This window comes from Oryx dammah, unplaced genomic scaffold (genome assembly GCF_014754425.2).
Source record: "Oryx dammah isolate SB20612 unplaced genomic scaffold, SCBI_Odam_1.1 HiC_scaffold_11, whole genome shotgun sequence".
Lineage (NCBI taxonomy): Eukaryota > Metazoa > Chordata > Mammalia > Artiodactyla > Bovidae > Oryx > Oryx dammah.
The window spans coordinates 46980854-46996499 of NW_024070195.1; the positions used below are offsets into that span (position 1 = coordinate 46980854).

The 15646-nt window shown below is 45.2% G+C and overlaps 1 protein-coding gene across 22 annotated transcripts in view; it reads right to left on the reverse strand.

Moving 5' to 3' along the window:
* DST (dystonin) overlaps positions 1–15646 on the reverse strand; it is a 514228-nt gene that overhangs the window by 80734 nt on the left and 417848 nt on the right. For all 22 annotated transcript variants that reach the window (XM_040249211.1, XM_040249210.1, XM_040249209.1 and 19 more), the window contains 2 exons: positions 3350–3511; positions 1764–1934 (listed from right to left, as the gene is read on the reverse strand). In XM_040249211.1, the coding sequence (XP_040105145.1) occupies positions 1764–1934; positions 3350–3511 (333 nt within the window). The remainder of the gene's footprint in view (positions 1–1763; positions 1935–3349; positions 3512–15646) is intronic.

Sequence of the window (15646 nt, forward strand, 5' to 3'; positions counted from 1 at the left end):
ACACAGAACGCTGAACACCGCTGCTGCCTGAAGCTGACCCTGACTGACCCTGGAGGACCAAAGCCACGGACAGGCACCCAGGGACAACACGCCGCCGGGAGAGTATCCTATCACTGCCACTTCGCCACCAAGCCCACGCTGGTCCGTGTTACGCGGCAGCCGGGATGGGAGGGGGGTTTGGCGGAAAACAGGTGCATGTGTGTGTGTGGCTGAGTTCCTTTGCTGTCCACCTGAGACTATCACTACACTGGAAATCAGCTATGCTCTAATACAAAACAAGAAGCTTAACAGCAATTTAAGAGAGACCACCATATAGGAGGGGAGAAGAGGAACAGGGTCCAAGAGAAGGGGAAGAGACGTCCTCTCTTGACACAGGTCAGAGATCATAAAATCAAAGTACGACAGGTGGTTTAGGCAGTAAAGGGAACAATTAAATGGATTACTTTCAGTAAACTTTAATGAATAGCTTCTAGCAATTAAGAACAAAATGATTAAAAGGGCTAATTTTATGTCTGTATGTATCTTACCACATATAAAAAAATAAAGGCTTAAAACCACACACACACACAAAAAAAAACGAACAAAATCGACAGGTTTTGTTGGCTAAGCCTTGTTCATTAACTCTGGGTAAATACTAAAGGTTTAAATTAAATCATGAATGGTAATAGTCATATTATTTTATTCAACACCATATTATATATTTATTACATTATAGAAATTACACATATTTTATGACATATTATATATATCAATTCTTTTCAAAAACCAAACAAATGCAATGTGTTTCCTCTTATGTTTCTTTATTCCTTACCTCTAAATCTATTTCTCATTCGTTAATTTCTCAAGATACTAAAGTCTTCAAAGAATTTTCAGAGAGAGTAGTACTGGATGCCAAAACCCAACCAAGCCTCTGAATCCATTCCTTTTTTTAAGCGTGTTGTCTTTTTAAAGGTAAACCTTATCAATGCACTGTATTCCAGGAGCCCCCCACTGCCATGCGTCATTTCAAGCCGTGGACGACACAGATCAATACCGGACAGGTCATTAATGCTTCCCAAGACCACAGAAGTGGCAGGTGTGGCCCTAAGGAGTCGGCATCCTTCTAAGGAATGTCTTTCCAACTGGGTCCTGTACGTGCAGCGTCAAAAGACGCAAGAGCCCAGTTCTGAACGCAGGGATCAACTCTCTGCCTCGTCAGTACAGTCTGAACCATAATAAACTGCCCACACTGACCTCATACAACAGACAACTGGATATGCACCAAACCAGTGCATCAAAGAACCATGACATCTCTGTTCCAAGTCACCCTTTCACTGAGTGAGGTCGTCCTTGAGTGCACTATTTTCTCAAAAAATTGTACATGTCCCCTCTCCACTTAGCACTTACTGTCCCCAGCTCTACTCTCTCTCCTCCCAGTTCTTAGCTCCTACCCGGCTTTATTTATCAGTGGCCAAGGTTAACACTAACTGCTTACTTTTGTTTACTGTCTCTCTCTCCCTGTTCTTCCCTTCCCACTAACACTTAAACTTGATGAGGAGCTTCTATGTTTTTTATTTGACGGTATAGCTCCGGCACCTGCAAGGCTGACAGACCTGTGGCAGATGGTGGACAAATATTTGTTGAATGACTAACAAAACAAGGTCTGGAACATCGATTACTGGTTAATGAAGACATCCTAATAATACAGACAGAGTCACAAGGTAAACGTTTACTCTCATTATTAAGGCGTACCCGGAAACAGGATGCGCGCTCCGCTAACTCACCTTCTGCTCCTGTATCTGGGCCTTCACCACCTTGAACTCGGCGGACGGGGCTTTCTGATTGGCCACGAGCTCCTCGGTGTCCCCCATCCAGCCGAGCAGGGACTCCAGGGCGTCCTGGAAGCGCCCGCAGTGCAGCAGGGCCTCCTGCAGCTGGGCCGCCCGCTGGGCCACCTGCGCAGCCGGGGCCTCAGTTACCACCACGCTCAGAGAAACCGCACATGCCCGCCAGCCCGCCCTGCCACAGATTCTCTCTTCCTTTAAAACTTACTCAAGGCACTGCTTGGTTGGGCAGGATACAGACAGAAAGGAGACGAGCTCATCAGCAAGTCAGCCTAAGATAAGGTTACTCTCAACTCGTCAATGCCAAAGGGGAGGACTCTCAGATTTTGGATGTATCCAATACACTGATGATTAGCAAAGAACAGTTCAAATATTTTAAGGTTACTGAAAGAAACAGTGCCTTTTTCATTTTTACCATTATCCATGGGGTTCCATTATTCCCTACATTGAAAATCAAGGATAATAATTTTTTTAAGACTAACATTAAAAAAAAAACTATTATTTAATAGAATCAGAATTACATTCACCCACACAAAATAACTATGAAGTATCCAATTAAATTCTGTGAGCTCCAAGCTCTGTAAGAGGCCTTTCTTAACAAGACAGGGCCTTTGTCCTCCAGTAAATGGAGTCTCTGTGTCCCACACAGAGATACCCTATCGCCCCCTCAAAGGTCTTTTCTTTTTGGACTGAACAAGTACTTGGCAAGACAGTTTAAGTACCATGGAGTATATTTATACCTGACACTGGATCCCCGTTTGTGTGAGCAGCGCTACAGTATGAATCAGACTAAAGAAGGATAAATGCTGTCTTGAGATCTGGCCACCAGGGAAGATTTCGGAGCAGGGAAAACTCCAAAAACAATTTCCTCCAGCATCAGACGAGCCCTGCCATCCCCAAACCTTTTTCTGATCACTTCTGTCACATAAAGAGCTGCTGTTGTGTTTCAGCATCATATCCTTAAGCTATCAGAGTTACTTTCCAGTGTTTTCTGTCACACACATTTGGGAAAAGGGGGAATCTTCATTTCATCACCTGACATTTGGACTCAGCGATCTATAGTGAGGTGCAAACCCTCAGTCCAGGGCAGACAGACACACAGCTGTACTGTGTGACCTGTTACACAGTGTGGAATGAGCTGCTGATGAATGAAAATTAGGTTTCACATAAAAAGTGAGATTTCCAAGTTCTCTGGAAAATAAGTAGACCATTTGGCAGCGGGGAGCCCAGGCCCCTGGGTGGCACTAATCTGAGGCGCCAAGCAGCCCCCACGCCCTCGGAGGTGCGTGCACGGTCCCAGCCCAGGGCAGAGGACCTGGCCATGGTCCAGACAGGGCCCGCCTCACCCGGCTCACTGCCTGCATCTGCGCCCCCAGCCCTGGGGACACCGGGGATGGGCCACAGGTCACAGGGCAGCCAAGGAGCAGGCAGGGCAGGGAGGCTGGCTAGTGGACACAGGACTGGGGGTCCCAGCAAACGCTGGCGAACAATCTGCAGGAAGGACAAGGGAGGGAGCGCCACCCCACCTTCTTGTTGAGGGTCTTCCAGCGTGCGCCGGCGTCGTCCAGGTCGTGCTCCAGGGCCTCGGTGCTGGTGCCCTTGGCGGCACTCTGGATGAGGCCCTGCCCCAGCCAGTTCACATCCTGATGCTTCACCTGCAGGGGTTCAATCTCTTCCTTTTGGAACACCTACGTTTGAAAGAACAATAATTCTCTGAATTAGTGTACCTAACAGTCACCAAATACAAACATCTGTTCAATCAGCTGGTATGGATTATTACAGATAAAGATAATCCTGGTTGCCTAAATCATGTGTTGTTGCCTAGTCTGTCTTACAAATACTAGTAAAAAACTAAACATAAATTCATAATATTATCATAACCACTAAGAAATATTCAGGAATGATATTCTAGCTGCATTTCATCAGATTACCTATAAAATGAAAACAAGAGTGGACATGTCTTCCCTACCGCTTCATTATCACAGCACTGGGAATCTCCTATCACTCCAATTTAAGTAGTAAAAAAAAAGGTTCAGAGTGGCATTATTTCATTCTTTTTTTAATGTCATTTGTAGCAACATGAACGCAACTAGCAATTATTATACTAAGAAAGTCAGAAAGAGAATGATAAATACTGTATGATATCACTCACACATAGAATCTAAAATATGACACAAACAGACTCACAGACACAGAGCATGGACTCGTGGTTGCCGAAGTGAGAAGGGTGGACTGGGACTTCAGAGTCAGAAGATGCAAGCTATTACACACAGAATGAATAAGCAACCGAGTCCTGCTGTACAGTACCTGCAACCCTTCTCAACATCCATTCCATAACGAAAAAGAACAGAAAAAAAACAACACGTACACCTATATGTATCCGCGAGTCACTCTGCCGTATGCTAGAAATTACCCACTGTAAGTCAACTATGCTTCAATTCAAACCGAGGCTCTGTGACAACCTGGAGGGGTGGTCAGGGGATGGGAGGGAGGCACAGGAGGAGGGCACGCGTGTGTACCTATGGTTGATCCATGCTGACGGACAGCAGAAACCAACACAATCCAGCAATGATCCTCAATCAACAACAGATAAAAAGTAAGATGGATAACAACAAAAGTCCTACTGTGTACCACAGGGAAGCATATTCAGTATCCTGTGATAAACCCTAACCGACAAGAATATGAAAAAGTGTACCTATATAACCGAGTCACTTTTCTGTATAACAGAAATCAACACATTATAACTCAACTATACTTAATAAAATAACTTTTTAAAGAGAAAAAAAAAAAAACAGATAAAGTACAGAAAATGCCAAGTTGCAAGGTGGTAAGATGGGCCTTCCCAGACAAGAATCCTTATGGGCTCTTCTAAGGAGGCCTGCTGCTAGCTGGCAAAGGACACTGGAGCCTCAACTGGAAATGGAGGTCACTGACAAGAAGATGAGCTGAGCCAGAGGGGCCACACACGGGGACACAGACGGCATAAAGAGGCAGGCAGGCGCTGCAACAGCGTGGATGCCAACACGTCCAGCCCCTCAGCCTCTGCCAAGACGCCAATGGGTGTGCAAGAGGCACAGAGGCCTCCCCACCGGATCCCAGCACACATGGCTTGCACGGCCACTTTGCCCCCCCATGGGCCCTGCCTGCACTGTCGGCGGCTTTCCAGCACCTCCCAGCCAACCCTCCAGCCCACCCAACTTATAGGCCGCACTGCCTGCAACCGGCAAAGTATCTAACTAACGTGTTAAAGAGTAAAATGCAAGTTCCACGAAAACACCAATTTGTTTTCCTTAGAGCTGCTCTATTTCCTGGGCCTACCACAGTACCTAGCTTGTAATATGGACCCAGTATAGAAAATTGTATTGCTATCTTGGGGTGGGTGATGATCATTCCTCAACAGATAATACTATACATCAACTCTTTCATAGATAATACCAATGCTCTTAATATAGGGCTTGAAGGTGTCACGAGGACAATAAACTTATTTAACCAAGGAAGGAAAGCTTCAGCTGGAGATTAAGGGAAAACAAGGTTTGGGGTGCTGAGTCATTATATGACATAAATATAACAGTCCAAGTGAATGAATAGTTAAACAGAATATAGGAAAACACAATAAAAGCAAATATCAAAATAGGAGTTGAGAAAAAATACAGGCACAGCATGGAAAATAATTTTCAAAGATATAGAGGCTGCCAAATTCCCCAGACTTTGGCCCGCGCCAGCATATGTCTGGGCTATAGTATGAATGAGTACATTAAAGAAGAGCAAACAAAAAATGCACAATCACCTCTTCTAAAAGTCCCCTTTCAGCAAAAAGCCCAAACATTTTCTGACAGTTTCCACACTAGCTAACTGTTTCTATAGAACAATACTCAATATAAAAAGTCAATTACACACAAAGAGTTATAGGAGTTCCCCAAATCACTGGGACAAATACATAAAATTTTTCATAATTTTTAAAAAGCATTAATGTACCTAATAAGTCAATAGAAACACTGCAAATTAGTGAAAACAGAATTCCGCCATAGGATCCTACTTCTTTTTCTATACCACTTTCCAAGTTACTATTTCTAGGAAAAGCTGTAGATACGTTTTACTACTTACCAAAAAAAAAAAAAAAAAAAAAAGAGGGGGAGGAAAACAGCTACATTTTTAATTCCGGGAACTTGTCTGGTACATAATGATTGAGGGAAAAGTTTTATTCTCCCCCATAGCTAGTTTTCAGGGCAAAAACAACAAAACTAATAAAAATGTTCCAGTAAATTGTCTTAACCTCTGGTCTTGGTTTGAAAGAAATGAATTTTAGGGTTGTCTATCAGCATAGTTCTGGTTGAGGCTGTAGTAATTTTCAAAAGTGCTTCCCAAGATTCACTAAGGGTTAAAAAAAAAAACACTACTAAAGAATCTATATACTCCTCTAAGAGTTTAATTACTTTCTGCAAATAAACTGCAAAATCCTTTATAGTAAGCAAACAAACACTCTGCTAAGCTCTCTAACTAGCACACCATTCAATGCAAGGAAAGGGCATGGCTAATTAGATCAATTATTTCATAGACTGATAGCATCCAAAAGCCTTATCTCTCAGTAACAAAATACCTAGGAAGAGAGACTCTCCCTAAGGCTAACCCTCAAGCATACAAACACAAGAGAAGCTTAAAATAAAGTAAAATTACCTCTGAGGCAAAGTTTACCAGAAGAGCTTAAGAAAAGGACCAAAATAGCTCAACTTTAATCTAAGTGGGAAGAAAAAAATTACAGGCTTGACAACCGATGTCTCCCTATGACAAGGCTGCACCCTTCACTCAGCACTTAGCAAAAGGGAAGGCGGGCTTCGAGGACTGCAGAAGGCAGCACAACCACTTCTCCCCTCATGCAGAGCTGCAGAGAGAACACTTTTAGCACGTGTAGAGAGTCCTCAGCTTGAGGAGAGCACTTCTCAGACCACAACAATGCAACACTGTGTTTGCTCCTTCCTGACTAAGCCCCTTCAAGCTTAATAAATCCCATATAACTGCCCTGAAGTGGCAGGACCTTAAACCACAATTTGTGGAGAAGCCTAAGCTTAACATGAATTCACAGTGGTGGGGGGGGGCATTCAAACGAAGGGGAACGGCCACCATCCTACCACCAGGAGCAGGAACGCAACCAGCTGGCAGTGATCATGCTCCTCAGGAACCATCCCTAATTAGCTTGCAGTGATCGATGGATCAATGTCTGCCATCTGGCTGGGTACCAGTCAACCACCCCTTGCCCCCACCTACTGCACCCCAGCCAGAGAGAGGACGAGACTGACACCAGCGTCAGAGACACCAGTGACCACTTGATGGCAAATTTCCCATCCCTGTTAATTACCTGAGCAGAGTGAAAGCCATTACAGACAGGGCCCAAGGTTCCTGCCTGGGCCCCTGTTTTCCGGGGAGCGGCTTGCTTTCTTACCGCTCTGACTTGTGAGGAGCACGGCTCACGGATCGCCTCCATCTCCTGGACGGAAAGAGGAGCCTCCACATCATCTTGGGATGCTACGTTGGATTCTTCTGAATCGTACTGTGTCAATAACGTCAGACTTTCCACTAAACTCGTGCCACCCCAATCGACGACACTTCCCCCCAGATCTGTGCGAGAGACAGCCAGCTCCTCGGGAGAGTCTCCCACAAATTCCCTCTTTGGGGCGGTGCTTTGAAATTCTCCTGATCCGTAGGTTCTTCCTTCTTCTCTGGGGTTAGAAATGCACTTGTTTTCTCCCTCTCTTGGCAGAATGAATGAACCACCCTTAAGAGCGCTCTCTCTGACATCATCCTGCAGGCGGCTGTTTTCACCACGGATTTCCCTTTGACCACGGACAGGTTTCGTTTCCTCTGGTGGAGAAGCATCATGTAAAATCATCTTGAAGTTGTCATCAAGGTGGGTGCTTCTGCATGAAAGCAAGGGGATCTTCTGTTCGCTGATGGAATTAACAGAAAAAAAGGGTCTGTATTGCTCTGCAGTGTGAGCATCTTCCACAGAAGACAGGCTTCTGATTTGGGACGGGTCTCCGGGGAAAAGACGCTGCTTTTCCTCCCTCTCCGCCGGAGGGCTGCACAAGCCAGAGTCGTCCTCCTCCGATGTGAGAGAGCTGGTAGCCCCTCTGCACTTGCCAGCCTTGGCAACAGCATCTGACAGATCAGCAGGTTCAACAAAAGAGCTTTCACTTTTGTTTGCATAATCCACAAAATTGGCCGGGACGAACATTCGCCACGACCGTCTATGCTCTTTCTTTTCCGCATGGGATTTGGCTTTGGGTAAGCCTGTGCTCCGAATGATGTCGCTATTGAGTTTGAGGGCATCAAAGATCATCTTTTCATCGAGCTTGTGGGCTTCACGGCCTCTCAGCTCGAATGCACTGGAAGAAGCAAGGGGACCGTTGGAGCACAAAGAGCTGACATCCAGTGTTCGGTGACTGTAGGGTAAAGTCCGGTCTGTGAAGTGCCTGGAAGACAGGCTGCCCTTGGAACCCGAGTCAATCTGCTCATTCAGCCTAACCGTGTCGTAGATAGAGCGCTGGGGGACATAGCAGTCCTCGATGTTGAGATCCTCCTCCTCCTCACCTTTCCCTACGCAAGGGGGATTCTGACGTAAACAGTCTGGTCTGCTCAGCGGCTTCCCCATCGCGGAGCCCCTTACAACAAACACTGCAGCTCTTGACGCAGAAAGTGGGAAATAAGGCCAGGCATGTTCCAGAAAAGCACACTTCTGAACAGAACTATAAAGTGTCTCCAGCCCAAAGATGCATCTTAGATAACACACGTCATCACAGATGAGGGGCTGAAGGCCAGCAGCAGGGCACCAGTCCACGTGCAGTCCTCCCTTTACCTGGTTGTGTGAGAATGATTCTCAAAAATAAAGTGCATCCCACAACAGAGAACAGAAGTCTCCTCCCCAGCCCCTGGAAGTTCCCTTTCACATACTCCAAAACACAGAAAAAAGAAAACAAATAACACACTTATCAGTGGCTCAAACACTCAGAACATTCCATTGTCGGTCCATTTCCCTTTTTATTCTAATTCTGCATCTGAGATTTCCAGATTACAATTTCCCCAGGAGCAAGCATCTTTATCCACTGAGTGTCAATTTCAGCAGAGCTCTGGTTAATTGTAATCCACTTAAACACAGCTTGCAAAACTCCATCTCTTATAAATAAACCACGGTTCAGAAATTTAAAAAAAACACTTGGAGACTTAGACCACGGGCTATTCCGATGAAGGCACAGATCAAATCTTCAGAGAAAAATAAGTCTAACACACTGTAAGAAAGTTCAAATTTTCTTTTACTCTTTTTGGGAGTAGCTATAAATAATCCTGATTCGAAAGGCAGGCTCTTCCCATATTAAGCGTCTTCGAGGCTATTCAGAATTATCCAAAGAGGAAAAAAATAGGCTTTTGGAAGGCCAGGCCGGCACAGTCTAGCAACCATTCGAAGTAAATAGACAGCATGGTGTAGTATAAACTCCACTTAGAGGGAAAAAAAAGTCATTGTCAAAGAGTCTTATCTGATCTTCCTTAAGACAGCTGATTCCACCTGAGGCCATCGAAGTGGAGAGGAGCCCCGCGCTTCCTCGGAGGCTGGGCAGCCGCACGGCGGGGCGGCGGGCGGGCGGGCGTCCCGAGCCTGGGCGCTCCGGGGGCGCATCTGCCGCGCGCCCCTCGCCGAGGCCCGGGGCCCGCTCCGCCGCTACGCGCTCCGAGACCCGGCTCGGCGGGCATGTGCCCCGGACTCCGGCCTCGGCCGGCCGGGCGCCCGCAAGCCTTTCAGGGGGAGGTGCCCAGAGGCGGGCGGCGGGAGGCAACCGCCCGGCGGTGACATCAGCGCGAACCAGACCCGGCCCGGGGGCGCGCGGCGGGCGCGGGGGCGCGGCCGGCCGGCGGGGCGGGGGCCACCTCCGCGCGGACAGCGGGCCCCGCGGGAACCGCGCCCCACCCCACCCCGGAGAGAGAAACGGGGAGTCGGGCTAACCCGCCCACTGGGAACCATTCTAGGGGCGCTGCTGCGGCGGACTCGTAGCCCTTCGGGGTCCGCGATGTAGAGCGCGCATCACTTTCAAGTTGCATCTCCTGTCGTTCTTTTTAAAAGCCCAAGTTCACGTCGAACTGTTCTCCGGCTCCGGAGGAAACCACTCCTTAGGGTATGGAGCCCTGGGCACCACGGACATGGATATGAGCCGTTACTAATAACTATGCATGCCTCTCGAGGTTACTGCAAGGCTTGGGCTAAGATCAAGGGCGGTTAAGCGACTCTGGATATTTCATTAACAAAATCACAGCCAGGGAGTTTTATCCACTGAACAAACACTCTTTAAATAATACTGTTTGAAAATTAACTCAGCAAGCCAAACCTTAGCCTTTGGCGCAGGGAGAAAGTTTCACAGTTTCATTTAAGTAAACTAATATCTATCCATTCTTTATTTTATGAAATAAGCAATCATGCCAGAATAGCAGAGAGAGGGCAGATTTTCTTTCCTCAAACTCACAAAATAATCTTTTGAACATAAATAAAACAGTGCTGGCCCCAAGTGAAGACAGGTCTAGTAAAAACAACAGTAAACTTCTCTGATAACAGAAGAGATGTGGGAGGGGCCTTTTGTACCTTTCATGAGAAAATGATTCCAAAATGATTTTTTATAAATGTTAAGAACTGAATCTTTAAAAAAAAAAAATCTCTCCATAACCATAACTCTATAGGCAACATACTCATTCAACACTTATTAGATGCAACTCGTATTAAGTTGGAAAAAATATATACATAGCCAACTATAACGGATAATATACATAATGAACTACCCCTCAACATAATAGTATCAAAGCCCACTCTTCACGGTCAAGAAGCGAAATATCTCAGCAAGCACTTGATTCTATCTGAGCACACAGGCTGTTCTGCTGCCTGGATAAGAAGACAAAGAAAACCCGCCCACAGTTACCATGTTTGAACAATGAGTCGGGCACCAGGCCACAATCAGCAGAGATGGAGGGACTGACTGCCAGCTGCCACGACCTTCCTTACGCAAGTAGCTCCTGGGAAGCTACCCACTAGTGGCTATGTGAATAAGAAAGTTTCCACGGAGTGTGGACCAGAGTTTCTCACAGAACTTTTCCTAAGAAACAATGGCCCTACTTCCAGCCCCCGTAGGCTCTAAGTCTAAATCATGAACTCAAGTTCTAATCTGGTCTTCCAGCTCTCTATAAAGCTAAGGACAGCAACCTCGCATTTGAGATGAACAGTACACTTCTAAAGCTACACAAATAATTCATTCATTATTTCAGTCATTCATCAAACAGGCCCCACTATCTGCCAAGCAGCACAGGAGACCCTGGCAAAGTGCAGGGGCCCAGAGAGGCGGGACCCCCACCCCTCGTGCCTGACAGTGAGGTGGAGAGTCTGGATGAGAAAGTGTGTGGGGCACAGCCGGGAAGCAGGAAGTGCGACGGAGAAATCTCCTCTGATGGATTATATTTAACAGTGCACCATGTATTCAATAATTGAGTTCCTATTTTATTAAGCTGATTTCAACTAACTCTACAAAAGAGGATCCTGGCACATTTGGGTTCCATTTGATATTTGTACTCTTAACATTATATTGGTATTGATGACAACAACTTGTATATTTATCTTTGTTACTTGAAATCAGATTCCAAAGATCTATCTGGGCAACTTAAGAGAACTCATATTTAGAGCAGGACCCGACTGGTTGATCATTTCTTCCTAAATTCGATTTATACAGCTACTTTTCAATGTGATGCTCTCTAAAGTTAGTATTAATAAAATCAAGATGTATTGAACTGTGTTAAATACTAACCATTATACATATAAGAAATATACAATTAATAAATGAGCAAAGCTCTTCCGAAAAGCAGTCAAAAGTATTCAGAAATTGCAATGTTAAACTGGTCTCGAAAGGCAAGTCTACACAGCCTACTTGATGTGATCCAGTTAAAATACTTTCTAAAGGTAGATAATTTTGGAAAAGTACACAAACACTAGTTGAATTATAAGCAAGATAGTACCACTTTCTCATTTTATATTTCTAAAATTAGCAAAGAAAGTTTCCGAAGAATCTTACCACAAAGTATCATACAATCATCCATGTCTTAGAAAAGATAAAAGGCTAATTTTATCAACTGAAACATGGAGTTTTTAGAGCTGAAAGGCTAGAAATATTAGGAAATTCAAGTGCAGTTAAGTGGACAACGTTTGTGAGTAAATGCAATATTATCCATCAAAGCTGATGAACTTATCTTCCTGGCCTGGTAGCTCCTGAAATACGAATTAGAAGCCAGACAAGAGATGTGTGGGGTTTTTTGCTTTAAGTACAAACCAAGGCCTTAGAGACAACAATTTCTATTATTCTTTCTAAAACAGATATGCTTTTTGCTAAGGAAAACTGAAAGCATCTTATGTTCTCAGGTTGTAAAGTGATAAACTTCTTTACATGGATGGATAAAGGATCTTCAAGACTAGTCATCAGATGAATGCGTGCGTGCATGCGTGCATGCTAAGTTGCTTCAGTTGTGTCTGACTCTTTCTTTGCGACTCTGTGGACTGTAGCCCACCAGACTCCTCTGTCCATGCGATTCTCCAGGCAAGAATACTGCAGTGGGCTGCCATGCCCTCCTCCAGGGGAGCTTCCAGACCCAGGGATCGAACCTGCGTCTCCTGTTGTTCCTGCATCGCAGGCAGATTCTTGCTGCTAAGTCACCGGGGAAACTCCATTAGATGACTAGGCAGTCACTATTTATTTCAGTTTAATACACTTTACATTTGAGGGAAAGGATATTCAGACCCCATGAAAAAAGCAAACAAGTAATGAAACTTATCAGATTGACTGGTCTTGATGGATATTTATCTTGAACATTAAAAAAAAAAATAGGTAGGGCCTTTAAACGTGCACTCCTTAGCTTCCTGTGAGTTATCTTCGCAGCTTTTACCAACTGAGGCTATTTTTTAATGAATGAATAGAGACCTAGATGAATGTTTAAAAAACATTAACTCATCAGATTTTCTTATCAAGAAACCTACATCATTTCATAACAGCAAAGCAAATTCCTCTCTCTCTCTCTGTTCCCGTCTCTCACACACACGGACACCCACATCTTTAAGCAACTTCCCATGTGAGTAAAATAAATTATCTCCTTTTATCTAAGGAAAGCCCATGATAATGACAAGAAGTGTTACAGCCTGGCACGTTGCAGGGGTGGGCAGCGGGGCCCACTTTAAAATTCAGATACAAATTTATCCAGATAACAATAAACCACCAAAAAGTCCCCTGGTATAAAATCACTGGCTGGAACTGTGTTGAGAATGACCTACTTTGACTCCTTGACCTTTCTTTTGTAATTGAGGTATAGTTGATTTTCAATGTTTACAATACTGTGTTAGTTCCAGCAACTTAGCATGCACACACACACACACACACACACACACACATATAATCTATTACAAGATACTGAATATAGTTCCCTGGTGTCCAGTAGGTCCTTATTGTCTATCTGTTTTATATCTTGTAGTATATATCTGGATAATCCCAAACTCCTCATTTATCCCCCACTCCCCTTCCTTTCTGGGCTGGTAACTGTAAGTTTGTTTTCTGTGGTTAACTCCTGGGTCTTCAGTGAAGCCATAGAGTTAGGAGGCCACAGGACACCCAGAGCACGGCATCAGTTAGAAACAGACACAGAAAGAGAGCCCGCAGGCCATGCTCCCAGGAGCACAGCCTTTCAAAGCATGAAGGCCCACCTGCTCCGCTGGCGCGTGGCGGAGCCCTGCCCCACGGCAGCACCATCCCCGTGGCACGGCGTGGCCTCTGCGTCCGTGGGCCTTCTCGCTTGCCAGCACAGCTGAGATTTCTTCTTCCTAACATCTTAAAGCCACTCTGACACAGCTGACTGAATAAACGGGACCAGCTGATACAGCCCATGCATCAAGGGGCAGTTCCTATAGTGGAAACAGTCACCTTTAAAAATACCAGAGGAAGGTGCTGCGAAATCTGCCTACTAATACAGGCTTATTAACAAAAATCCAGGCAAGTAAGGCTATTTCCCCCCATGAAAAACCACTTCTGAGAAAGCTTTATTGAATTTTCTCCCGTTCTCAACAAAACAGAGAACAATTTGTCATTGATCTCAATGGAACAATATGGACCACTTAAAAACCACTATTAAAGCATTCTTTGGACAGTTTACTTTTATCTCGAAAAATATGGTGACACTATTGTTTCAGGACCATTTAATAAACATCTTAATAGGATACCTGGAAAGTGATTTTTTTCTTAGCAGTACTGTTTACAAACAGCATCAAATAACCCGGCTGCACCAGCTTCACGGCACCTGTTGCTCTAGGTCCCCCAGCATTCACGGGAGGATGCTGGGTGCCAGTGCCTTCCCCTGTGCCCGAGAACATTCCTAACGGCACAGTTACGTGTGTTCTGGTTTTTGTATCCGGTTTCAACTTGGCTGTCAGGGAAATTAAAATGGAGGAAGTCAAGAGCCAGCCTCTGACCTGCCTCCAACCCTGGCTTCCACGCCTGCCTTAGAAGCACAGCACTGTAGATAAGAAAGGATATGTCCTGGAATCTCTTAAGCCCCTGAAGGCCTGGCCAATCCCCCAGGGTGTAAGAAGTCTTCTGACTCACAAGGTGAAACAAAAAGCATTGTAAAAATTAAACCAGAGATAGACTTTTGTGTGCCAACTGATGATGACATCACTTTGCAGCCTGTGATTACAAAGCAGGAGTCCACAAAACTGCAATCTGAAGTCTTGCCCCTGGGGTGGACCCACTGCCCGGGACCCTTTCCCAACTGGGATTCCAGCCTGCTGTCAACAAGGGACTTTCCAGCACCGTTTAATCTGGATGCAGGTGGCTGGCCCAATTTGGTGATATATATGCCATTACTTCCTTCTTGGGCTCCAAAATCACTGCAGACAGTAACTGCAGCACGAAATTAAAAGATGCTTGCTCCGTAGAAAAGCTGTGACCAACCTAGACAGTATATTAAAAAGCAGAGACATTACTTTGCTGACAAAGGTCGGTACAGTCAAAGCTATGGTTTTTCCAATAGTCAAGTAAGGATGTGAGAGTTAGACCATAAAGAGGGCTGGGCGCTGAAGAAATGCTTCAAACCGTGGTGTTGGAAAAGACTCTTGAGAGTCCCTTGGACTGCAAGGAGATCCAACCAGTCAATCCTAAAAGAAATCAACCCTGCATATTCACTGGAAGGATTGATGCTGAAGCTCCAATACTTTGGTCACCTGATGCGAAGAGGTGACTCATTGGAAAAGACCTTCATGCAGGGAAAGATTGAAGGCAGGAGGAGAAGGGGACAACAGAGGATGAGATGGTTGGATGGCATCACTGAGTCAATGGCCATGAGTTTGACCACAGTCAGGGATATGGTAAAGGACAGGGAAGCCTGGCGTGCTGCGGGCCATGGGGTCACAGAGACTCGGACACAACTGAGTGACTGAACAACAGCATTGTTGCTATTTCTGTTCTTTTAATGACTGTACATCAAGATTAAGCCAAATAATCTAGAAAAAGATGAAACCGTTTTTTTGTGTGTAACAAGTGGTTTCTCTTGTTAATGAGTTCTTCAAACCTGAAACTTAAGTACTGGCTTAAAAATTCTCTGCTCTAAGAAATTTTTGGTTCAGAGAGACGTGTACCAGTGATTTGTTCATTTGTGGGAACAAACAGTGACAACTGGGGCAGCCACAGAGTGGCCGGAAAAACCAGGAACAGGTTGTGGGTGAGGCTTTCTACCATGGCCCAGATGGAGCTGGGGAAGGTCATTATTTA